This window comes from Pogona vitticeps, chromosome 1, assembly GCF_051106095.1.
Source record: "Pogona vitticeps strain Pit_001003342236 chromosome 1, PviZW2.1, whole genome shotgun sequence".
NCBI classification, from domain to species: domain Eukaryota; kingdom Metazoa; phylum Chordata; class Lepidosauria; order Squamata; family Agamidae; genus Pogona; species Pogona vitticeps.
The window spans coordinates 40,776,960-40,801,486 of NC_135783.1; the positions used below are offsets into that span (position 1 = coordinate 40,776,960).

Below are 24,527 nucleotides of genomic sequence, written 5' to 3' on the forward strand. Positions count from 1 at the left end.
ATCTAATAAAAACAGCTTCTAGTCCTCATGAATATAGAAAGAATTTTAAGTGGGTACATATCTCTGGCTAAAGGATCAGAAACCAGAGAGAGGTATTCTAATAATCTTATGGTATTAAAAAGAGCCTCCACATTGTTCAGAGTTCCTAATAGTTCTAAATGCTATGAATATTGTCTTTTATGCTCCTTCTCTTGTATGTCTTTTATCTTGGTATGACTTTAAAAAGAGCTAAGATGGTGTCACAACCTTAATTTTTGTAGTATTGGAAATCCACAACAAACTACATCCAATTGTTTAAAGAGGTGACTTTTACAAGTCTTACTTTACAAATACGGGGAAGGAGAAAGGTTTCTGTAGAATTCTTGACCCCCTGTGCATATGATGTCATTTAATGCTAGATATATGTAGCATTAACATAAATTTTAACCAATAGCAGCAAAAACAACAGTCTTGACTTGTTCATTTTGGAAACTGAAGACGCATCTCCATAGTCTGGGGGTTTGTTGGAGTTTGCTTTGACTTCAGATCTCTGCATTTCTTTATACTGCAATCATGCCAAACTGTTACGATATTTATTTATCCAGGTACCAGACAGTGCCATTGGCACCGTCCACACAAAAGAACTTTTGGCAAACTCTGACAAATATCCCTAGATCTGCACTCTGAGGAATTATTGTAGGAAGATGTAGTATTAATCTTCAAGATTCTGCTGCAAATTTTGATTCATGGTGCTGTTTTCTTGAAGTTTCTGTTTCTTAACTTTGGGAGAAAAGAAATAGCTTGGAAACATTTGGTGTGCCTTATAAACTTGGAGTGCTTTTTGCACAAACATTGGTGTGGTATGAACCTGCCTCAGTCCTAAAGTCAGTGGCTTCTAGGAATCAAGCAAGTAACTACCAGTAGGCCCAGTCATTGGCTCCTTTCCTAATGATTACTAGCTACTCAGCTTTACTGATGCTAATTCAGAAAATTCTCCTTATGCTTTCATAAGGAAGCCTTTGACAAAAGCATTCATAGCCATCTGTCAAACAGAGGAAGCAATTTAAATTCAAATAATGAGTAACTAAGGTCAGAAAAAAAAATCTTGGTCACCTATTTTTAATCTATTTTACCATCCCACACTTTCTCCTCTGCGGGTGGTCCTTTACACCTTATGTTGCTAGCATTTTCTTTGGTTCCAGTGTGAGATAGATGTGGTGGCTGCTGTGGTGAAATCACCATGAGATTTTTTTAGAAGTTTGTCTACTGGTTATTTAAATGTGACATATCTCAAATACATATGAACTTTGTTCAGGCACTAAGAAGGAGCAATACTTTAAACCCACAAGAATGCTAGGCGTGCTCACTCTGTTGTGATTTCTGTGGCCCTCCACAAATGGCACTTCTCTGAAAATAGTCTCTATGAATACTATCTACAGTATATTAGAATGCCAGAAAACTCAGTATTGAGAATTCTGTGAAGAGCTTTCAAGAGGTACTCCTCTTCGGAAATTTACCCTCCAAAGGCAGGGGTGATGAAAACAGAAATAGAAGTGGAAAAGGCTAGCGTGTTCCCCTTTCAGTTAGTGTGATTGTCATATACTGGCTCTTAGTGCCTGAATAGGAGTTTCAGATGTCTCTCATCCTGGGGAATGAGAAAGGTCTGAATCAGGATGTAGTGAATCCATTTTTCTACATATGGTTAATACCAAAGGAGCAGGTGGTCCTTCATCACAACAAAACAAAACAAAAATTATCTCGAGCTAATTCCATCATATCAGTTGCCACTTCAGGACGGTCTTATTAACCCACATGTATATGTGAAAACCTCAGAGGAAGCATATGATCATTGCAAAACAACATTGAACTGCATGTATATGGTGCATACTTTCTCTGAGAAACAGAACACTTGTTGTAGGGTTCTTTGAATTTGCAAAGGTGCTTTTTCTGTTTCCTGCCCATTCCCAAGGGAGATAAAACTGAAAGAGCACACTCGAAGTTGCTTGGATTGATTGATCGAAAGACTGATAGTTCAACTGATTGCTTGATGAAGGCAGAAATAAGAATGGTTGATGAAGAACAAATTTCCACTGTACGTTTTAATAGCCCAGAATCTCTGTGATGTCACCATCAGTAAATGGTAATAGAAACCCACCTTGCTCCATTCTAGATGAGCTGGCGTTGACTAAACAGCATCACAGAGAAAAGCTTCCCCATTATTGCTGGTCACTGTGTGTCAGCTTTACTGTTACATACACTGTATTTTCAGTCTTTCAATCAAGCAAGTATGTAGTAATTTATTTTGTTCAATTTCTCCAAAACTATAATCTTTGTGTGTGGTACATCTGCCCCAAACTGTGCTGAAACATTCATTTGACTCATTAATGCCACAAAGGTCTTTGGAAAACTGAAATCCTAAAAGTTAAAAGCCTAGAGGTGCATTAAATGGCAAACCTGCTGGATATTTACTAGTTCTTTTTCCACGTGAATGCCCTTTTCTGTGCCATATGCTTTTTACTTGGCAGTGTTGATTATTGGTATTATTCTTTTACCTGCCATAGTGACAAATGTCAGAAGGGTAGCCATCTTAGTTGGAAGAAAAAAAAGAGTTTGTGACACCTCAAAGACTAACACATTTATTGTGAGATAAACTTTTGGAGGTCAGACTCCCCTTGCACATTGTCAACCTCCCACTCATGATGAATAGGTACAGCAGGATCAAAGACTAAACAAAACCCCTGAAGAAGGACATTTACTTTCTATAGTGAAGTACTTTCTCCATCCAAAACCTGCAGAGTGGAATTGGCTAATGAATTCCTATTCAAAAACTTCAAGCTGGAATTCGCCTTTGAACAGGTTGCTGCACAAAATGACAGATCTCTTGTTGAATGCCCTGAGGGATAAGACCTTTGTATGTGTTCCAAATAAACTCTTATGAAGTTTGGGAGTGGGGTCTCATGCCCAAGACCCACATCAATGCTTCTGTCACCGTGGAGGGAGATTCAGACCTTTTCCTTGTCAATGTTCCCAACTGTAGGAAACCTCCGCTGAGCATGCTGGGAAGGTTTCTCCACACCTTTTGCATTAGGTTTCACTGTATGGTTTTGATTCCCTTTGTGCTCGGGTACCTACCTATCCACACCTAATGAGGTAGATTCTGACACAGAAAAGCATGTCCTCCAGTAGGAGTTGGTCTTCAAGGTGCCACAAGACTTTTCATTGTTTTTGTGTGTAATTTTTGAACTTAACACTGTAACAGCATTCTAAGCCATCTCCCCATTCTGTGTAGGTGGCAATGCAGCTGAATCCAATGACCCGGAAATGGATGGAGAGGATGGTGTATCTTTTATTAATATCCAGTATGGTTCATTGTTTACCCCAGCCTTAAAAGGTATTTTCATCAGTTAAGGATTCTGCATTTTCTAAAATGATGTGTTTATTTTTAAAAACAACTACTGTTGAAAGGGTGCATTGAACTAAATACAAACAGTCTGCCTTTAGAGACAGCTGCGAAATCCTCAGGTTGCTAAATTAGGCATGATGCAGTTCTAGGAAAGCCAATAACATGTATAGTCTTCTGATGAAAAAAAGGCAGATCTTGCTCCAGAGATACTACGCATAGTGTTACTGGAAGCAGTGGGTACAAAAAGGCATAGACATGTAGATTTCCTCATTGAAAGACTCCTCACATCTAACTACACAATGATGTGTAGAGGAAAGACAGAAGGGATTGGAAGCTATTGATGCTGAGACCTTGAGAGGAACCACTTGCTTTCAGCCCCTGCAAATTACCTCAATATAACTTCAAGTGTGTGTGGGGGGGGGGGGGAATGAGTAAGCCATGCCAGAAAATCAATTCAGAGGGTGCAACTAGACAGCCAAATTGGAGCAGGTTGGATAGGGCTAAATAGGGTTGCTTAAAGTCACATAGAGGCGTGATGTGCCATTTGGTGTGATCCTTGCAGCCAGATGCAAGGATTAGGTGGTTTCTAGTCAGGAAAACACACCACACCTTAAGTCACTCTATCTGGCCGGTCTCCTTTTAAAGAGAAAGAAATAAAGAAATGAAGAAAAAGTAAGAAATGAAGACAAATAAATCCTTCTCCTTGTCTCTCCCTCTTTTTGGAAGGAAGCTTTCAGTTTTTAATCCCCCCCCCCAACGCATAATGCATCAACAAGGCTTTTGTGATTCTACCTACACCAAAACAAACAAACAATAGTAGGCACTAACAGGAAGCCAAAAAGTTGGGTGTAGGCATTCATCAGGAATGAGATCATTTGTGATGGCATGTATATCATATGGTTCCTGGGAAAAGAAGCAAACCAGCCTATCCCCAGAGTGGAACAAAGAGCAGAAGAAAATCCAGTCTAGTCCTACCCTTAGGGTTTTTTCCCCTTATGTACAGTATTTGTATTCCTTATGTTCCCATAATGCTAGCAGGATCCCTCTTCAAATAATAACAGGCAGAAGCTGGGGTAATTTTGGAGAAGACAGCTTGCTTGGGATGCGGGGGGGGGGGGGGAGTTCTTTTTCAATAGTTACAATCCAGTACTAAGGTGGAACTTAAAGAGGAGCTGATTCACCAAATCCTCACTGAACAAATAGACTTACAATTCGTTCAGACAATACACTGAATGAATTGTAACTTACTACTGGATTTTGGCCTATGTTTATATTTGTAATAGTTTGGATAAAACTTTTTGATAAGAAGGCTGTGAATGCAAAGTCAGCTTGCACATGCCACCGTCAGAAATAACTTAAAATATGTAGGGGGGGGACAGAAAATGCATGGCAGTCATGTTTTGCTCTTTTTTCGCACTTGTATAGATGATAGCCAAAGCTCATTTCATGTTGATAAATCAGCAGCTGCGCCCCAGGCCCACCCCTTTATGGTCCATTTCTATGCACAGTCTCAGAGGAGCTTTTGACCTATCTATCACTCATATACATACAAGCAAGTAATATTTCTTCCGTCTGTTCCTTAGTGACAGAGGGGCATGGTGAAGTCAACATTGGACTGTATGTGAACTGTAGCCATTGTGATCATGACATGTGCCACAGGGATATGAAGACCCAGGAGATTGTCTGCATTTGTGTCTATGGATATGTGTTAGCTGATGATGGCGTCTCTTGCTTAGGTAAGAGGTTGGACAGGAGAGACCCTCCTTCAGGCAGCAGCCCTTTCATGCATTTCTCACATGCACAGAAGGAAGCAGGGATACAGCAGTGGCCCTGCTATGACACTGCATGGCCTGCCAGGCTGAAAGGGGACCCTGTTCTTGTTTTTTTGGGGTGTGTGTGTTAGGTTATCTACCTGCTCAGTTAGCCGCGGGCAGTTATTTGGGGCACAGAGGAACCTTGAGAAGTCCCCTGTTGCTCAGCAGACAAGGAGCAGGGGCAATGCCAGGAGGACAGATGGGACTTTGGGGCCAGGGCCAGCAGCACAGCCTTCGCTCCCTGTACTCATGCAATCAATGTGTGAACATGTGTATTTCCATGTGTATGCTTGTTCTGTATGACTCTCAGATCTGCAGCTGGGCAATTCTCTAATATGTCTGAGTTAATTATTCTGCTAAGCACATTACAGTACAGATTCCCAATCAAGCAGGCCTCTGCTGACTTGCACTGACTGCCGAAATTCTCAGCGTAATACACCTGTTCTGTTATGTGTACTAGATGCCTTTCATATTCCCTGCAGATCAGACTCTGATGTTCCATCACAACCTTTGTGGCATGCTGCTGTCTCAGTTCACTGCTTTTACCTGACAGAATCAGTTTCTTTTATGCAGTGCCATGCACCAGCGAAATCTTAGGATAATGAGAGTCATTTTTTTCCTTCCTCTCATTTGCCTCTGTTTCCTCTTCTCTCCTCCCATTCGTTCCATCTGTTGTCTTTATGCTGTGCAGAAATGAAGGCAAACCTCTGCTACAATCAGCTCTCCTGGATCTGTGACCACTAATGGCCCATTGTCCCACTTTCCCCAATTAAGATCAAGCCATTGGAACAGATGGTTTTCTATTAGGAAATTAACACAGATACTTGCTGGATATGAATGGATTGACATGGAAACTGGGAGAGAGAAAGCAAAGCAGCTGTCAGTTTCATCTCTTAAGTGAAAGCAATGGTACAGAAGTGTGGAAGGGCTGTTCAGTAGTGCTTGCTTTAAACAATAAATAAATCCCTCGACATCAGAGACAATCAGTTAGATCATGGAAGGGCTAAATTGCACACACACTTAATTAATCATTAAGCAAAGTATGTTACATAATATCATTGCAATCTAACAGGATACCCACCTGGAATAGCAAGACTTGGAGAAATCTCTGCGTGAAAAGATTTCAGTTATCTCTCTTCTGCATTATATTCTATGTATGGGGCTGTGCCACGATCACTATTGAAGCCCATGATGGAAGGAGGCTCAGAACACCACTCACACCTTTTGTCTCTGTGCTTCTGTTCTAGCTGAACTGATACTGCCTACAAAGAATCCTCCTCTCTCCTTGGTCTTGTCTGTCGTGACATCAGCGCTGGTTGCTTCTCTTATTCTAGCCTTCTCAGGGATCATGATAGGTGAGTTCATGCAGAAGATGGGGAAAACATTAGTGGTCACTATGTATAATGTATCCTTCAGTCTTCATCCCCTAAGTGATAATGGCAAAGAGATTTACCACTATTTTAAATATATGTTGTTAAACGCTGATGGACAAATAGAAGCTTAAATGAGCTTTATGAATACTGCAGGATGTCCTCATGTGATACGCAGCCAAGAAGTCAATAATTAAGTAAACTAAGGAGTAATTTAAAACTATTATTATCACTACTTCTAGCAGGAGCATCACATTATGATGGAGATGGTGAGGAAGTTGGAACAATTGCATCTGCTATGAATAGTGCATGTGTTCTAGATTGCTTCCTGTAGATTCTTTGATACTGTTGGTAAGCTTCTGAACTGGTCTCTATATGACCTCTTTTCAAATCCCATTTTGGCTATTGGTCTTCGATAATTATTTTCTCCAGACATTCCTGCTCTTGTTTCTCCCTGATGGACGTCCTATACTCGCTTTGTCTAATTAAATTTCCTTGCACTTTTAGAAATTACAGAGAATTTAATTTCTAAAAGTGCAAGTCAGGGTGCTGTTAGACTGTTTCTCCACCCTTGGTCACTCACATCTCAGTCTTCCATCTCAAGACCTTGAGATTACTGAAGGCAAAAATCATGTGTTTGAAGGGATGTGGAGGTGTGAGGCTAAGCTTCCTATCTATACTATATTACCAGAATAAATAGCTTTTCCCCTCCTTACCCCATCCCTTCAACACAACGCAATTACTTATCTTTTGCAACATATAAGTTTCAGTATCTATTGGTGCCCTATGCAGTCACATTTACAGTGCAACTACTCCAATACTGGGTTAATCTTCCAGAGTCAAGGATGTGCTTTGGGAACATTCATACCCAGCTGCAATTACTTTTTTCAAAGTAACTTGTTTCATGTTCAATTAATTCTGATCTGTATTTTCCCAGCAGACATGTCAGGGGCCCCCACAGGAACTTTGAAAGGTTAGAACAAGGACTGGATGGATATGTTTTGAAAGCAGGAAAAAAAAACCCTTTGAAAACCTTATCATATTTCCAAGGGCAAAACAAGTATCACAAAATTAGTGAAACAGACTTGCTAAAAGAAAACCCTTTGCTGAAATTCTTCTCAAGTATGTCTATTCACTCTGTTCCATGTGATTTGGATGAGAGTCTGTGCACTATTACTTTACGGGTAGTGTGAATGAATGGGCAGCTCCCAGGCCCAACTGCCCCTCACAAGGATTCAGGACTGATCAAGTGCTGGGCCCCTCTAGAATGTGGCCCCACCACTCGTCTAAAGATGTAGGGTGCTAACACAGGTTATATGTGCATCCTGAAGAACAATTCTGAGGAGTGAGCATGTGAGGTGCCAAATGGGAGTTGTAGTGGATAACATCTTGTTGTCCATAACATCTGGGGTAATAAGCAAAGGTGGAAGTCCTCACAGGGCAAGAAAAGCCATCCTTTACCTCAGGCTTGGGCAATCTCCAGAGATCCAGGGGCTGCAGATGCCCATTCTTGGACCTTGGAGGGCTGCACCTGCTCTCATGGCCCTCTCCTCCAACACTTTTTCAGAAAAAAAGTCGCTTGAATGGAAGACCTAGAAGTAGTGTAGGGCATTAAAACATGGCAAAATTCCCTTCACACATGCTATGAAGGACATTTTTGAAAAATGTTGTGGGGGGCACTGCATGGTATAAATGTTGTGGGGCACCTTTGAGCCTCAGAGGGCCACAGTTGTCCCACAAAGCACATGAGGCTCACACCTGCTTTACATGGCTCTTTCTCAAAGCAGTGGTTGGTAAGTCCAAAGTTCTGCTCTAGATAGGCTATGTCCTTGGTTATCACTCTGGGGTGGTCAGTCTCAATAGCTTTCCTTGGGCTCCAGCTAGTCTTCAACTCTTCACCACATTTTGCAATCCCATATGAACAGAAGTATTACATAGCTCTTCTCCTAATTTGTAAACTAAAAAAAACAAAACAAAGTCAGATTGAAACAAAGCCCTCTCAGCAAACAGTCATCCAACACAACTTTTATTACACAACCAAAGAGAAATTGACATCCTTAATTTACTCTGCTCTGTTTCCAGTATACCGCCGGAAACACCAAGAACTGCAAGCTATGCAGATGGAATTACAAAGCCCCGAGTATAAACTGAGCAAACTGAGAACCTCCACCATAATGACTGACTACAACCCCAATTACTGCTTTGCAGGGAAAACCACTTCCATTAGTGACCTCAAAGAGGTGCCCCGGAAAAATATCTCTTTGATAAGGTAAGCCAGCTTGTCTGACTTCTTAATGCTTGGATTTGTTCTGCTTGAGCAAATTCATACTAACATTCTCCATTTGCACTCACCTATCTCGCACACTCCTCTTCATTTGTGATCACAAGCCCACAAAATCGCTGCTACAGGGATGGTCAACCTCTTTCCTTACAGTTTAAATCTACTAAAGAAAAAAAAAGATAGATGGATCTCCCCCTGCCTCTAGTTTCCCAGCCTAATAGGTAAGGGGGGTTATTGGGGAATCAGCATCTGCTTTGTATGAATGATCCAGAAAATCCACAGTGATAAAACTCAGTAAATTCCTCAGGAATTGGGCATATTTTATCCAGGGATCTAGACAGCACTGCCATCTGCTTCTGTGACCTTTAGAAGGCTCATTCAATGCCTACCATTGGATTCCTGACAGCAGGAGTGGCATCATCAGCAGGTGCATCTGTTTTGCCTGGATGTCAACCAGAATATCCAGAGATAGGAAAGCCAGTGTGGCCTCCACTCATATTAGGAAAATGGGGTCTCAAGGCAAGCATTGCCAAAGCATGGTTTGAGAAGTTCATTGTAACTGGCCTGTGTATTTATATTTAAAGCTGTCTTCAAAGAACATGTGGAGAATGTATAGTTCCCTCCTAACTTGTGTTGGACCTAATATTCAGTGTGTTTTCCTACTATGTTGTACACCGTGGATCAACATTGTTACGTGATATGCTGGCAAACAGAACTGATTTACAGCAACCCTGATAGGGCTTTCAAAGGAAATGAGATATTTAAGGAGTGGTTCTCCCAGTTCTACACATGGCTGGGGGGGGGGATTCAAAGTCAGGTCTCCTGAGTTCTAGTGTATCACTTTGTCCACTACATCACACTGGCTATCCCACTGTGAATTAAAGTTATTGGGATCTAAGAAACCCCAGATCTGTCCATACACTTTCAAAACAACTGAGTTGTTTGAGGATCTTTTGGACTCCAACAACGCTGATGCACAGGCAGCAAGATGCAAAGTGCAGTCAGCTCCTACACACAGCTAAATCATAGTGATTTACAGCTAGAGAAACAACCACAGACAGTAGCTGATCATGTTCCAAGAGAAAGAAGAAAATCTTGTTTGTTTGTTTGTTTGTTTGAATGATGATTTAATTGGAGGGCTAACTGAATGTGATAGAAAGTTAGTTTTCCATGCCAACTCCCTCCAAGCAGAAAGGCAAAAATGAGAGATTAACTATACGGAGTAGCCTTATTTTGGTTCAAAAAAGTAGCCTATCTATTCTTCAGCTAGCAATTGAGATTCTTAGGTAATGATATCAGTTATTCAGCTCTGGAAAAGCCAAAGTTTGATTGTGCTTATTGTTTTTTCCACCTGGCTCATCAGCATGTGGACTAAACAAGAAACATCAGAGGAAACAGCATCTATAACCTGCAAGCCAGTCATACCTTTACTAATGTATTCAATTCTAGAGTGTCTTCTGCTTGTTCCTTTTGCCATGAAGGAGTCACCAAATTTTAACCAACTGTGAGGAGGAAGTAGCAGGAACATCAAAGAGTGAGCCGTCCCCTCAACCTCCCGAGATAGAGCAAGAGATAAAGCCTGAAAGAGAGTTAGGAGCAAGACCAAAGGAAAGGCAGATGACAGACGCGCGCGCGAAGGAGGAGGAAAGGACCCGCGAGGCTGAGATAGGAGAGGGAAAAGGAGGGGAAAGGCGCGAGGAGGAAAAACGGAAGAAACGGTCGGAGACATCAGTTGAGAGCGAGGGGAGAGCTTGGAGCCGAGGCAGAGAGAGTGTGGACGTGTTCCTGACGACGGAAGAAGGAAATAAGTCAAAGGAGACACAGAAAGTAACCGTGATAGAGGAGAAAGCGACTGAAGAACCAGACGAAGATGTGAGAGTGTTCTCAGTCCCACAGAAAAGGCTAGCCGAGGGTAACATAGACGAGGAGTATAAAGATTCAGCGAAGGGAAAGTTCAAGCCCATAATACCTGGCCTTAGCCCTGAAGAATGGACAGTCCTGGTGTATCACAGGGCTCAAGGTCCCGAGAAGATGGTACATCAATTAGATCCGGAAGTAGAGAAAGAGCTGTCGAAAGAGGGGGATTGGGCCCGCCATCCTTGTTGCGGGACCCTCTGTGCGGTCCGCAACGGATTTCTGAGAATGCCAACCGAGAAAGAGAAAAGTGCGAAAACTTACTATTAAAAGAGTTTCCTGTTGATAAATCATTAGCATGGTTTTGGGATGATTCCCCACCTCATTTGATGTTACAAAATCCAGTTACTGTTCAAGAAAAGGTTGACTCAAGATGTGTTAATAAAAGTTCTTTATTTCTTAATTCTGAAGCCTCTTTCATCCTTCCTGATGTAGAGTTACATAAGTCTGCAGATGAACCCCCCCACATTGGCGCCCAACGTGGGGCTGGTTCTGAGATACCGACGCAAAGAGAAGAAGACCTCAAACAAACAATAAAGAGGCAAGAAAAAATGATAAAATTTTTAGCCGAGCGACAAAACTTAATTCTAACCCAGTTGGCAAAAAATCCTGAAAGGAAGACGACGGGAACAGAAGATGTTATAAGGAATTCTTGGGTGGCGGGTCCGGCCCCTATTAGATTACAAAAAATGACAGCTGAAGATGACCCTGAAGCTTACTTAAATACTTTTGAGAGAGTTGCATTGGCGGCAGGCTGGCCTAAAGAACAGTGGACTTTAATTTTGACTCCCTGTCTATCTGGTAATTTGCAAGAGATAATTGACACGTTATCTCCAGCGGAAGCGATGCAATATGACAAAGTTAAATCTACGATTTTACAGACGTTAAATCTAACAGAAGAAGCTTATCGGAAAAAGTTCAGGAATTTGAAGATGAAGCATGGTTTACATCCCCGTACCTTGGTGCAAAAAATGAAAGCAAACTTGTTAAGATGGTTAAGGCCCGAAGAAAAAACTAAAGAAGAAATTTTGAATGAGATAGTTATGGAGCAACTTGTGACGACGATGAGTTTAAACATGAGGGCTTGGGTACAAAGGAACCACCCACGTGATTTGGAAGCTGCTATCCAATTGGTGGAAGATTTTTGTATCGCTGATGAGGGGACACGTGAAAGCGGCTGGGCGAACCAGGAGAGGCTGAAAACGAAAGAGAAAATGGCGTCCGAGAGTAATAGTGCTGCGCAGCGTACCGGGGCAGCGGGAAAAGAAGTAAAAATGGAGAAAACCGGAGGCAGCAAACATAGAATCATGGAAGCGTACCCTAACTGGAAGGAACAACGTGAATTTAAGGGGTCTTGCTTCCGTTGTGGGGCCGAGGGACATCAGAAGAAAAATTGCCCCGGAGTGGATTGTTCCTGGGTTAAACATTGGAGCCAGGTGACTGGGGGAAGTGCGGGCTTTAATAAAGAATGGGAAATAGAAGTTCTGGTTAACGGGGAACGAAAGAAGGCCTTAATTGACTCTGGAAGTGGTAAAACTCTGGTAAAAAATTTAGAGGGGATCAATACAAATGGGGAAATGAAAATTAGATGTATCCACGGGGATGTGAAAGCCTACAAAACCACGTACGCGACGGTAGAAATAAATGGGGAAAAGAGAAGAATGGAAGTGGGAGTAGTGCCCGGATTGATCAGAGAAATGTTATTGGGAAGGGACTGGCTGGGTATTGATAAATTGTTAAGAGATAAAGAATGTAAAAAAATCGAATGTGTCAATATTGAAAATGTGGATAATTTAGAAGAAGTATCACGGGAGGTAACGCGGTTTTGGCAGCAAGATGATGCCTCACTGACTAAATTTTTCGAAAGAGCCAAGAAAGAAGGAGAAGTGAAAAAGGGGGAAGTGGGATTTGAGCTATGTGACGGTTTACTGTATAGATTATCTATCGATGGGGTTAAGCAACTGGTGGTGCCTGGAAAATGGAAAGAAAAATTGTTACATTTAGCGCATGATGTTCCTATGGCCGGCCATCTGGCTGCAAAGAAGATGAGTTCTCGAATTTTGCAAAGGTTTTGGTGGCCTAATGTATGGGCAGATATTGAGAAATATTGTAAAACTTGTAAACAATGCCAATTAACACAGCCAAAGGTTGAACCAGGGGGGGAATTAATTCCCATGCCTTTGGTTGACACTCCATTCGAACGGGTTGGCTTAGATATTGTGGGGCCCTTAATGAAATCAGCTGGGGGGCATGCTTATATTTTGGTTATAATTGATTATGCAACGAGATATCCTGAGGCAATACCTTTAAGAACCATAACGTCTAAAGTTTTAGCTAAAGAACTAATGCAAGTTTTCTCTAGATTGGGGTTTCCTAAGGAAGTGATAACAGACCAAGGTTCGAATTTCATGAGCCAGACTTTAAAAGAGATGTGGAAGCTGTTAGATGTAAAGCCCTTACATACTACTGTCTATCATCCTCAGTGTAACGGATTAGTAGAAAGATTTAATAAGACTTTAAAAAGTATGTTGAGGAAATTAGTTATAGATAGACCAAAACAATGGCATCTTTTAATTGCACCTTTGATGTTTGCAATTAGAGAAGTTCCACAGGCATCTACCGGTTTTACTCCATTTGAGCTCCTATATGGAAGGAACCCTAGAGGGATCCTGGATTTAGTTAAAGAAAGTTGGGAACATGGTAGAGATAAATCTCAGATGCAAATCAAACAGATCATAGAAATGAGAGAGCATTTAAATCACATATCGAAAGAAGCTAAAAGTCAGTTAAGAAGAGTGCAGGTTGAACAAAAGCGTAGATACGATAAAAATGTTAGAAGACGGACATTTGAAGTTGGACAGAAGGTTCTGTTGCTACTCCCCTCCGAACAATCCAAATTATTCGCCAATTGGCAAGGACCATATGAGATAATCAGAAAATTAAATGACGTTAATTATGAAATTGCTACCCCGGATAAGAAAAAGGAAACAGGGATTTATCACGTGAATCTTTTGAAGGAATGGAGAGAGAGAGAGAGTTTCTTGAGTGAGATAGAAGAAGAAAATTTTGGACCAGAGGTTGTAGAATGTATAATGCCCGAAGAAGAATTAAAATTAGAGGATAATCTTAATGCCGAAGAAAAATTGGAAATAAGGAAAATTGAGGAAAGTTATAGAGATGTATTTTGCAATAAGCCAGGATCTACCAATATGGGAATACATTGTATTAATACCATACCCGGAAAGATAGCCAGGTCAGGAGCAAGGAATTGGCCTCATTATATTAAAGAAAAGATAAATAAGGAGGTAGATGAGATGCTGTTATTGGGAGTAATAGAACCATCTTACAGCCCATGGAGAAGCTATCCAGTAATGGTGCCGAAAGCAGACGGCAGTGTCAGACTATGTATAGACTTTAGGAAATTGAACGAAATTTCCAAGTTCGATGCCTACCCCATGCCTAAAATAGAGGACCTGTTAGAGAAGATAGGCGGAGCTAAAATTCTAAGTTCATTAGATCTAGTAAAAGGATATTGGCAGATCCCGTTGAGAGAGGAAGACAAAGAAAAGACAGCCTTTGCCACACCTAAAGGATTATTCCAATATTTAAAAATGCCGTTTGGTTTGCATGGCGCTTCTGCCACTTTCCAGAGGGTAATGGACAAGGTACTCGAACCGGTAGAAAAGTTTGCAGCTGCTTATATTGATGATATTTTAATATTCAGTAGAAATTTTAAAGAACATGTTGTACATTTAACTAAGGTATTGGATGAATTAAGGAGAGCTAGTCTGAAAGTGAATCCCTCCAAATGTAAAATTGCTAGAGAAAGTATAAAATATTTGGGATTTTTAATTGAAAACGGGAGGATACAACCCGTACCAGATAAAGTGGACAAAATAACAAAATGGCACGTTCCAAAGGATAAGAAAGAGGTACAACAATTTTTAGGCTTGGCCGGATATTATCGGCAGTTTATTCCAAATTACTCAGAGGTTACAGCACCTTTGACAGATTTGACAAAAAAGAAGAAGTTCAAAAAAATAATTTGGGGTGAAAAAGAACAATACGCCTTTGAGAAGGTGAAAGAGATCTTAAATTCCTTGCCTCACAGATATGCTCCTGATTTTGAATTACCGTTCCTGGTTCAAACTGATGCGTCCGAGAGAGGTGTAGGGGCGGTACTGTCTCAAGCCAAAAATGGGAAGGAGTATCCTGTCATGTACATTAGCAAAAAGTTAAATGAAAGGGAGAGGAAATACTCTACGATTGAAAAAGAAGCTTTGGCTGTGAAATGGGCTATTCAATCATTTAAATATTATTTACTGGGTACTACTTTTGTATTAATGACTGATCATGCTCCTTTACAATGGTTAAACAAGATGAAAGATTCTAATGCAAGGTTAACCCGATGGTATCTCAGCCTACAACCATTTTCTTTCACGGTCCAGTATAGGAAAGGGAAAAATCATATTAATGCAGATTATTTTTCTCGGCAGGATATCGAGGAGGAGATAGATGTCGAGAGGACGGCCCACTCAAGGGAGGGGGCGTGTGAGGAGGAAGTAGCAGGAACATCAAAGAGTGAGCCGTCCCCTCAACCTCCCGAGATAGAGCAAGAGATAAAGCCTGAAAGAGAGTTAGGAGCAAGACCAAAGGAAAGGCAGATGACAGACGCGCGCGCGAAGGAGGAGGAAAGGACCCGCGAGGCTGAGATAGGAGAGGGAAAAGGAGGGGAAAGGCGCGAGGAGGAAAAACGGAAGAAACGGTCGGAGACATCAGTTGAGAGCGAGGGGAGAGCTTGGAGCCGAGGCAGAGAGAGTGTGGACGTGTTCCTGACGACGGAAGAAGGAAATAAGTCAAAGGAGACACAGAAAGTAACCGTGATAGAGGAGAAAGCGACTGAAGAACCAGACGAAGATGTGAGAGTGTTCTCAGTCCCACAGAAAAGGCTAGCCGAGGGTAACATAGACGAGGAGTATAAAGATTCAGCGAAGGGAAAGTTCAAGCCCATAATACCTGGCCTTAGCCCTGAAGAATGGACAGTCCTGGTGTATCACAGGGCTCAAGGTCCCGAGAAGATGGTACATCAATTAGATCCGGAAGTAGAGAAAGAGCTGTCGAAAGAGGGGGATTGGGCCCGCCATCCTTGTTGCGGGACCCTCTGTGCGGTCCGCAACGGATTTCTGAGAATGCCAACTGAGAAAGAGAAAAGTGCGAAAACTTACTATTAAAAGAGTTTCCTGTTGATAAATCATTAGCATGGTTTTGGGATGATTCCCCACCTCATTTGATGTTACAAAATCCAGTTACTGTTCAAGAAAAGGTTGACTCAAGATGTGTTAATAAAAGTTCTTTATTTCTTAATTCTGAAGCCTCTTTCATCCTTCCTGATGTAGAGTTACATAAGTCTGCAGATGAACCCCCCCACACCAACCGGGTGTCTGTTGGATGTCTTGGACTTTAGCTTTCATGAAACTTCATCATTGGCTGTAAAAGGCATTGTCTACAAGGCTGGATTGGAGTTGGGTGGACAAATAGGGTCACTAAGAGGTTCAGCATACCTTTTGGTGCTATCCTTGCATCCTAATAGCATATGGGCCTCAGATGACCCTGTTTGGTCTGTTTTTACAGTGTTAGGTATTTGTATTATGAGTGATCTTTAAGAATAATGCACTTGCTCACTATTAGGTAATACACTTCTCTTAAAAGTCCAGTTGAGATCTTCCACATACCCAATACACACAATGCTTTCTTTTGTTTGTTTCTCTTGTTTGTTTGTTTAAAATATTTTAATCCCACTTTTCTCCTTAGAAAAAGACTGAAGGTGGCTCACATCATGGAAAGACAATATTTAAGAACAATGAGTATACTAAGGTGGCATATATCATTAAAAGGCAACATTTAAAGTAAAAACACCAAGTATAGAAATATTAAAAAGGAGCAAACAAATCCCACTCTGAGAAATGGAACTCTTGTCTCAAAGGGCCGGTCAAGAAACCGGTGGATTTGGCTGCAGGCCAACACTTTAAGAGAAAAGAAAGAAACTTTAAAAAGATATTTATAACTGATGCACCACATTTTCGCTGCTCCCGTAGAGGCTAAAAATGTTTTTCACTTCCCCTGTTCCTCCATCAAGGACAAGAGGAAGTGTTCAGTTATTAAGCCACTCCATGATATTGCCAAATCAATAACGGAAGGCTTTTAGTTTGTTCACAGTGAATACATACCCTGGAAACAGACCAAAAGAGAGTGATCTCAATCGCACCAGAAAAGGAGAAGGCCCTGACAGGTACAGGTAGGACCACTCTGGGGATGAACTGGTTTGTTCTAGCAAAGACATTGTGTGATCGCCATCTTTAGGAGCAAGCCGGCCCATCCCCGCAGTGGACCAAACGGTGGGCTAAATGCCTGTGTAGTCAGCCTCTTGGCTGGGTCAGATGGGAACTTCAGTCCAAAACAGCAGAAGGCTAACAGATGGTTTATAGTGTGCCAGAGAACTCAGTGAAGGGACCTAAAGAGAAGCTGATTTTCAGAAAAAGTAGCCATGTTAGTCTGTACAAGCATGTCCAGACAAAATAAATAAATAAATAAGAACACAAAAACATTGTGGCAATTTAAGACAGTTATATTTCACTGTGAGCTTTCATAGATACACACCCATCTTCAGACAAGGAGAAACTGCTTGGTGTGGTGTCTCAACCACCCACCTCACACCTTTTGTAAAAAATGAGGAGCGACTTTTTGCTGATAAGAATGACTTTCTGAGCAGACATTCTTACCAAGAGTAATTGGGAAAACAGCCATTCTGGCAAGGGCATTTTAAACTGTGTGCTGAGGATGCTTGATCACTGGAGAGCAGAACATGCTGTGTGATCCTTGTAAAGGAAAGCAAGAAAACAGCTAGAAGCCTCTGATAATGCATTTGAAAAGTATGACACAGAGGTTGCTCCTAATGTAGTGTTTCTGTACAGCAGGAACATTCAAAGAGGCAACGTTGAAGTTTCACAGTGTTTTGTGTTCTTCTCTTTGAGCAGAATATGTCAATAGGCATGGGGCTTTGGGATTAAACCGAATGGGGAGGTGGGGGGGGATCAAAACAGACTTTTTTTTTCCTCCTCCTTTCCTGGATTATTTTTGCCACCTGCTACTGTGCGCTGCTGGTGGACACAAGAATGAAAAGACAATGAATGGTAGGGAAGAAAGAAACCTTCACATGTTCTGGTCACTTTGGTTGGGAGCTTTGATTTTATTTGTCTTTGCAGGAGCTCCCCCATATCTGCATTGGTTCTAAGGCCAACCGCCCCTCCGCAGATGCTGAAAAATATGGATTATAGTGAATGCTCTTTTAATAAGAAATTAGATAGATAGCAGGGTTTCTGCCTGCTTCTAGTGGCCACTTCTGGTAATTTCATCTTTAGAAATATATTTTTCTGGGATTTTTCTTTTCATTTTTTTTTCATATTTTCAGACCGTGGATAAGTATACTGTATTTGCTTCCTTGGTTTTATTGATTTTACAGAGAGGGGCAGTGTGTGATTCCCCCCCCCCCCATTTTCTCTTCTCTCTGTGTGTAGGAGGGGTATTTTCCCTGTTGGATTTTTTAAAATTATGTCATGTTTTAATTTACTATGGATTACTGACATTGCCTCAGCCTTTTGGAGATAGTTTTTAATTGTTCTTTTGGGCTTTTGGATGAATGCCAGACAGAACACAGCTGGTAGAACCCAAAGCAAAAGAACTTGAAAGAGTCAGTCCATTTCAGGCTTAACAAAATGATCTTTACCCAAGAGACCTGAAAATTAGCAAATAAACCCTACTGTTTGGTAAACTGAGGCAGCTACCTTGGGCAGCAGATTTTGAATAAAAGGAGTTCCTTTTCAAATGCTTGATAAAAAGTTTCTAGAAATTTTCTTGCTTTTCTTACAAGGTTCTTACTTGTTTACTTAGCCATTTTTGTATGTTATTTATTTGTTGTTGTTTAGTCGTTAAGTTGTGTCCGACTCTTTGTGACCTTTGATGTTATTTATTTACATAGCTATTATTGTATGGGCAGAAGTCCTTATAGAACTTGGCTGTTTCACATAATAAAAATAACTTTTTTTCAGAAATTTTCTCTGAATGAGATTGGTGACAGATTCTGGACCTCTTTTTTTGTTTAAAAATCCACAGAAGTAGATGTTTTTGAAACAGAATATTGTATTTTGCACCCAAAAGGCTATATTTTGTACAAAATGCACATTTTATACAGAATACAAGCATGTTGACAAAAATGCAGTAAATGTTGTGCAAAATACAATATTGTTTGCTAATGGTGCTACTAGTGTGTTCATCAGCACTTCTGGTGAAAAGAGGCACTGGTCTTTTCACTGTCACACAGGAGCAAAAACAAAAATCTCACTACAGTTGCCTGCTCTTTTGAAGATACGCTTTTTTATCAAGGTGGAGAAAAAATAGTTACATCCTTAAGTACTTAGGTTATGTCCCTAAGCAAAACATCTTTGGACAGTGTTGCCTCTTCATTGAGGTCCTGCCTCCTCCTCTTCTCTTCCTCTTCCTCCTTCAAACTCCACCTCCCTACAACTGTTGGTTTTGCTTCATACTCCATAAACATTGCTACAGTCTCGAATGGAGTACCACAGACCTTGTGGGAATAACAAAACAAAGAGATAGACAGGTCAGAATCCAGAGCATCTATGAGAAGTGGGCCCTATTCGTCTAAGATGTTTTATGACTTGGATTCAGAAAAGATACATGGTGAAAGATACATGACTGTTTCTCCCCACGCCCTCCCTCCCCATCCCTTGATATATATAAGGGAGACTCTGATGTTGACTGTAGGTGATGTCTGCAGAAAGTCTACCATCTTCCCAATCTAAATTGGTCCTAACAGTTCCGAGCAGCGCTGCTGAAGTGGGAATGTGGGTACTTGTAGGTATGAAATTGCCTTTCATCATTCAGTAAACAGTCAACAGCTCTCCAGACTCTTACGCTGGATCTTTGTCAGTGACATGAGCAGAGATCCTTTCTGGAGATGCCAAGGGTTATACCAGGGCTCATCAGCATATGCTGAATCACTAAGCTGCAACTTTCCACCAAGTACAGCTCACAGCAGCTTTGCAAGGTGCAAATGGTTCCGGGAAAAGGAACATTAAGAAAGCATTAACAGATTTATGCAATGTTGCTGCTTTAACTACAATTGGGGCTGGGGAAGGAATTGCCTACCATCCATACCATGTCTGTTTGTCCTCTTTTTCTTTATTCTACCATAGCACTTTGCTAGAAGAGAGAGGTGCTCTTGGAGGAACACAATTGCAAAAGATGACAAGGGGGTGTTATCATTGCCACTATCACTCCTGCAAGAATTACTGGGCACATGAAGCTGGTAGGCATGTATGCGGATCTATACAGCCAGGGCTTCTGATGGTTTCCTCAGCCACAGGTGGTCTTGGACTACTTATCCCATCCAGAACACTACTGGAACTATCTTGTCTCTATACTTTAGCTTTTTAACCAGCACTTGCAAAAGGAACAGGGAGAAGAATCAAAACGTTGCAGTAAAATGTGTAAACAGAAGAATCTTCTAGACAGAGCATTTCCATTGCTCTGCCCTCTCTTGAATTTGCACACACAGGAAAAAGTATGGGATTTAGCAGAATTCACATCCAAACTTTTGTGTACCATTAATAATCATCGACATGGACTGTCAAGTCTGTTCTGACTTATGTCAAGACCTTCCAGAGTTTTCTAGGGAGAGAGTAGTCAGAAGTGGTTTACCATTCCCTTCCTCTGGAGGCGCCCTGGGAGTGTGCAGCTTGCCCAGGGTCTCACAGGCTGGCTCTACTTGCAGAGGCACAGTGGCGAATCAAAATCCCAATCTCTGGCTCTGCAGCTGGGTACCTAAGCCATTGAGCTACCCAGCCATCCTATGCACCATTAAACTGCTTCAATACAAAATAGCTACCGACATGGCCCCCTTTCTGTCACCTTCTTCTGCTGGAGCAACTGGCTTCCAGCAAAAGTAAGAGAAATGGTGCGGTGGGAGTAGCTATGTCTTGACTGAGAGAAGAGCCACGTTAACAGAAAAGGAAGGAAGGGAAGGGAAAGAAAATAAGGAAGCAGGGACAATGGTGTGCTATTCCTGCCCCACTCACTATCCACCCTCCCCAGCTGGCCAGGAGGACATCTTAGAAGTCCCATCTGGGTGTGTTCATGAGGAGGTGCTTCCCCAATTCTCCTCCCTCCACTTTGTTTTTGCTGGGGAGCAGCAGCACAGCAACCTGTCCTACGGCAACACGTATCTAAGGAGTGCCATACCTCTCCACCTGCTGGTATAGGAATAAAAAGATACAGGGACTCATGGAAAAGCAAGAGAAGATGAATGCCTTCTAAATGTTGATCTCTATTCAGAGAACTCAAATTGGCACCAGTGCCCCATCTGGAAGCAACAACAATTTGCATTCAGAAAGGAAGCCATGTTCCATCCACAGTACATAGCATTACAGTTGAAAGAGGATCCCGTTCAGTGCATGGATAGCAAACTTTTAAACCACAACTATAGAAAAGCCTCGAGAAGCAAGCATCCTGACAACTTGATGATGCTTCCGATGTGTATTGATTTATTTATTTTTTAAAATCTAATTACAAAACTCAGCTGGATAAGCTTTGCAAACTTCCCCCCCCCCCTTTTTTTTCTGGTTAAACAATCCATCCATCACATTCTTGTCAAAAGCCTGGGTCTTTGAGATACAAAAAAAATCCATCTCTTATTTATTTTTATGTTTGTTTCTAGAACAATTGACCGTAGTTTGTTTGTTTTTTTAAGATGAAATTTGTTTTATCGATGTGGTATTTTCCTTTAGTTGCTTTTCTGAGGAGGGGGCAGTCCGCGTTGTTCTGTGGTTTGTGTTTATTGCTTGATTCCCTGCTGCTTCTGGCAGCTTCAAAGCTTGCTTTCACTGTGTTCCACTCCACACAAATATAACCAAGCAACTCCCTGCACATGTGAATGGTTGGGACAGTATCTCCTTTTCCTCTCTCTTTACTCCACCCATTCCCACATAAAGCATGCCTAAAAGAGTTTCAGAGCTGTCAACTCAGCAAGCCCTTTATTTGCAGTGTTGTGCTCCGGGACCCACAAATTCCTTGTGGGATTTGGTTGTTGCTACAGCAGCATGCACAGTATTTCTCCATTTTTATTAATCACAGCCCAGAATGAGCCGTGACATAAAACTTGTGTAATGAGCACACAGGAGAAAATCTATCTTAACTGCCTGCATGATTTATTTATTGTCTCATTTTCTGTATTCTTTTGAATAATTAATTCTGAAGCTCACTTTATAAAAATTGTTCAACTTCTACTATAATAATGCTTAGCCTTGGCACACAGTTAGCCTGCCATGGGTTTTCTGTGCATTAGAACATTTTGTTATTGCCATTTTCCAAATCCAACACACCAGGATCATAGACAGGAAATCTGTAGCAATGATAGGCACAGAAACAGCTGTGGTCACCCTGATGGATGGCTTTTATCAGAAAATGAAGGGGGGGAGTGTCGTCCCTTGGAGAATCAAAGTCACTGACATGTGAGTGACACCCAACTCTATTATTCCTTTTCATCTAATTCAAGTGAAGGAGCGAAAATAATGGGCAGAATCCTGTTTGATCATCCTGCTTGCACTACAGGCCACTGTGCAAGTGGAATACGTTTTATGGTAAATTTTGCAAGGAAGTACCCAGTGTGTCCTTAATGCAAGCAGAAGCGCCATTCTCATGACTGGATGTCCACCATTCATAATTTCCTTCTCCACAACAGAGATCAAGCAGAGATTCAGCAGAGCTGCCACCAGGAGTGGTAGTCATGTTGTGTTATATGAGTGGCCAGCAGAATGCTGCCCAATGAAACAGTGCTTCACTTTGATAATGGTGTAAATGAAACTGAAACCTGGTTCATAGAAGATAGAGAGTCAACTCGTGAATGAATTGAGAGTCAACTCGTGAATGAATTGCCTGACCAGGCCAGTGGAGTTCAGCACTACTACATAGGGTTACTCTAAAAAAGTAACTTCACAATCCCATGCTGTTCATATAGATCCACCTCTCTCACTGAAAGAATACATAGACCTCACTCCATGTTGTGTTAGGTGGATAATGCTATATGTATACAGTACATTTCAACCTTCTCTTTTCTGCTCTGTCCAGGGGTCTAGGCCATGGAGCTTTTGGGGAAGTATATGAAGGTCAGGTGGTTGGGATTCCCAGTGATCCAAGTCCCTTACAAGTGGCTGTAAAGGTAAGTGGAAAAATCAGTGCATAGTATCAGTGGAAATGCTTAGAGCCCCTGTTTTGTCAAAGGAAAGCCAAATGGCTGAATTTGTTCCCTTTCAGTTTTTATGGGAGAAAAGTGTATATATTCTTGATACTGCCATTTGACACAACAGAGGAGTCACTATTGCTCTAGTTCAGCAATGTGATGCATTTTAATTCACTGACAGAGGCTCCAGTTAGTTGGAGGCTCTCTCATCCCTTATCTATGGATGGGTATTTCAGACACCATCTAGACCAAGGGTGTCGAACCTTTCACCTTCCCTGGGCCACATTAGAAGATGAAAATTTGGTTTGGGCCGCACATAAATTTGGTTTGGGCTGCATGGGGGGGGGCAGCCCTAGCTGTCCTCCGCAGCCTCGCTCCAAGCGCGCTTACTGGCAGCTGCGATCTCAGACAGCAGAGGCTGCCAGCTTCAACTCCGGTGGCTTTATGGGGCCAGGAGGGGGTCCACCTATTGACAGGGACAGCACAATGCAGTCACACAGCCCCCCTTCTCCCCTCCCCTCCCACTCCTTCCTTCCTTCCCTCTCCCCCCCCCCCCATTGTGATGTGCCCCAGCCGCATTCCGGGCGCAAGTGCCGGCAGTGTAAATTGAAAATTTGGAATTTCTTTAAAAATAAAAAAATTGCACTGGGCTGCATTATGAGCCAACCTGGGCCGCATGCGGCCCTTGGGCCACAGGTTGGACAAGCCTGATCTAGACCCTTTTTCTTACACAGCACCATTATTTATTACAGCCAAATCCACTAACTGAAATAAAAAACTCAGATGCTTCCTTTCATGGAGACAGGGTGAAATGGAATTAATTTCTGTATGATCCTATGCCAATTTGATCTCTTAAATACAGAGTTCTTCTATTTAAATTCAGCCTCTCCCAACTGTAGACATTGAATACAAAATCTCTTCATCTCCAACCAACATTGTCCTTGGTCAGGAGCTACAGACTGCCACCATCTGAGGAATCAAGTTTAGGAAAAGTTGGTCTGTGAGAAACATGGTGGCCAGCTGGATAGTTCAGTGAGTTAGGTATCTGGCTGTAGAGCCAGAAATCCAAAGTTCGATTCCTCACTGTGCCTCCTGAAAGAAGAACCAGTCTGTGTAGACTTAGGCAAGCTGCACAGTTCCAGAGTAGCATTCTCTATCTGGAAAACCCTGAAAGGATTGCCATAAGTTAGAATTGACTTGACAGCACATTATTATTTTTAAGAAATGTGGCAACTCTAAACTGGTCTAAGGTTTCATTGTAAGAAAAATAAAGTCTGTAGCTGATCTATAAAGATGCATAAGAAAGATGTTTTGTTCATGTTTCTCCTGTTGCTTCTTTCTCATTTAGACCCTGCCTGAAGTTTGCTCAGAACAAGATGAGCTGGATTTCCTCATGGAAGCTCTGATTATCAGGTGTGTTAGTTCAAGACTTTCCACATCAAGCACACATTTGAAC

General features: G+C 41.7%; 1 protein-coding gene across 1 annotated transcript in view; it reads left to right on the top strand.

Moving 5' to 3' along the window:
* Positions 1-24,527, top strand: part of LOC110078686 (ALK tyrosine kinase receptor) — a 171,867-nt gene that overhangs the window by 119,615 nt on the left and 27,725 nt on the right. Inside the window, exons 9-14 of the mRNA XM_078383016.1 lie at positions 3,269-3,370; positions 4,966-5,118; positions 6,444-6,551; positions 8,649-8,835; positions 22,960-23,050; positions 24,420-24,484. Of these exons, the coding sequence (XP_078239142.1) occupies positions 3,269-3,370; positions 4,966-5,118; positions 6,444-6,551; positions 8,649-8,835; positions 22,960-23,050; positions 24,420-24,484 (706 nt within the window). The remainder of the gene's footprint in view (positions 1-3,268; positions 3,371-4,965; positions 5,119-6,443; positions 6,552-8,648; positions 8,836-22,959; positions 23,051-24,419; positions 24,485-24,527) is intronic.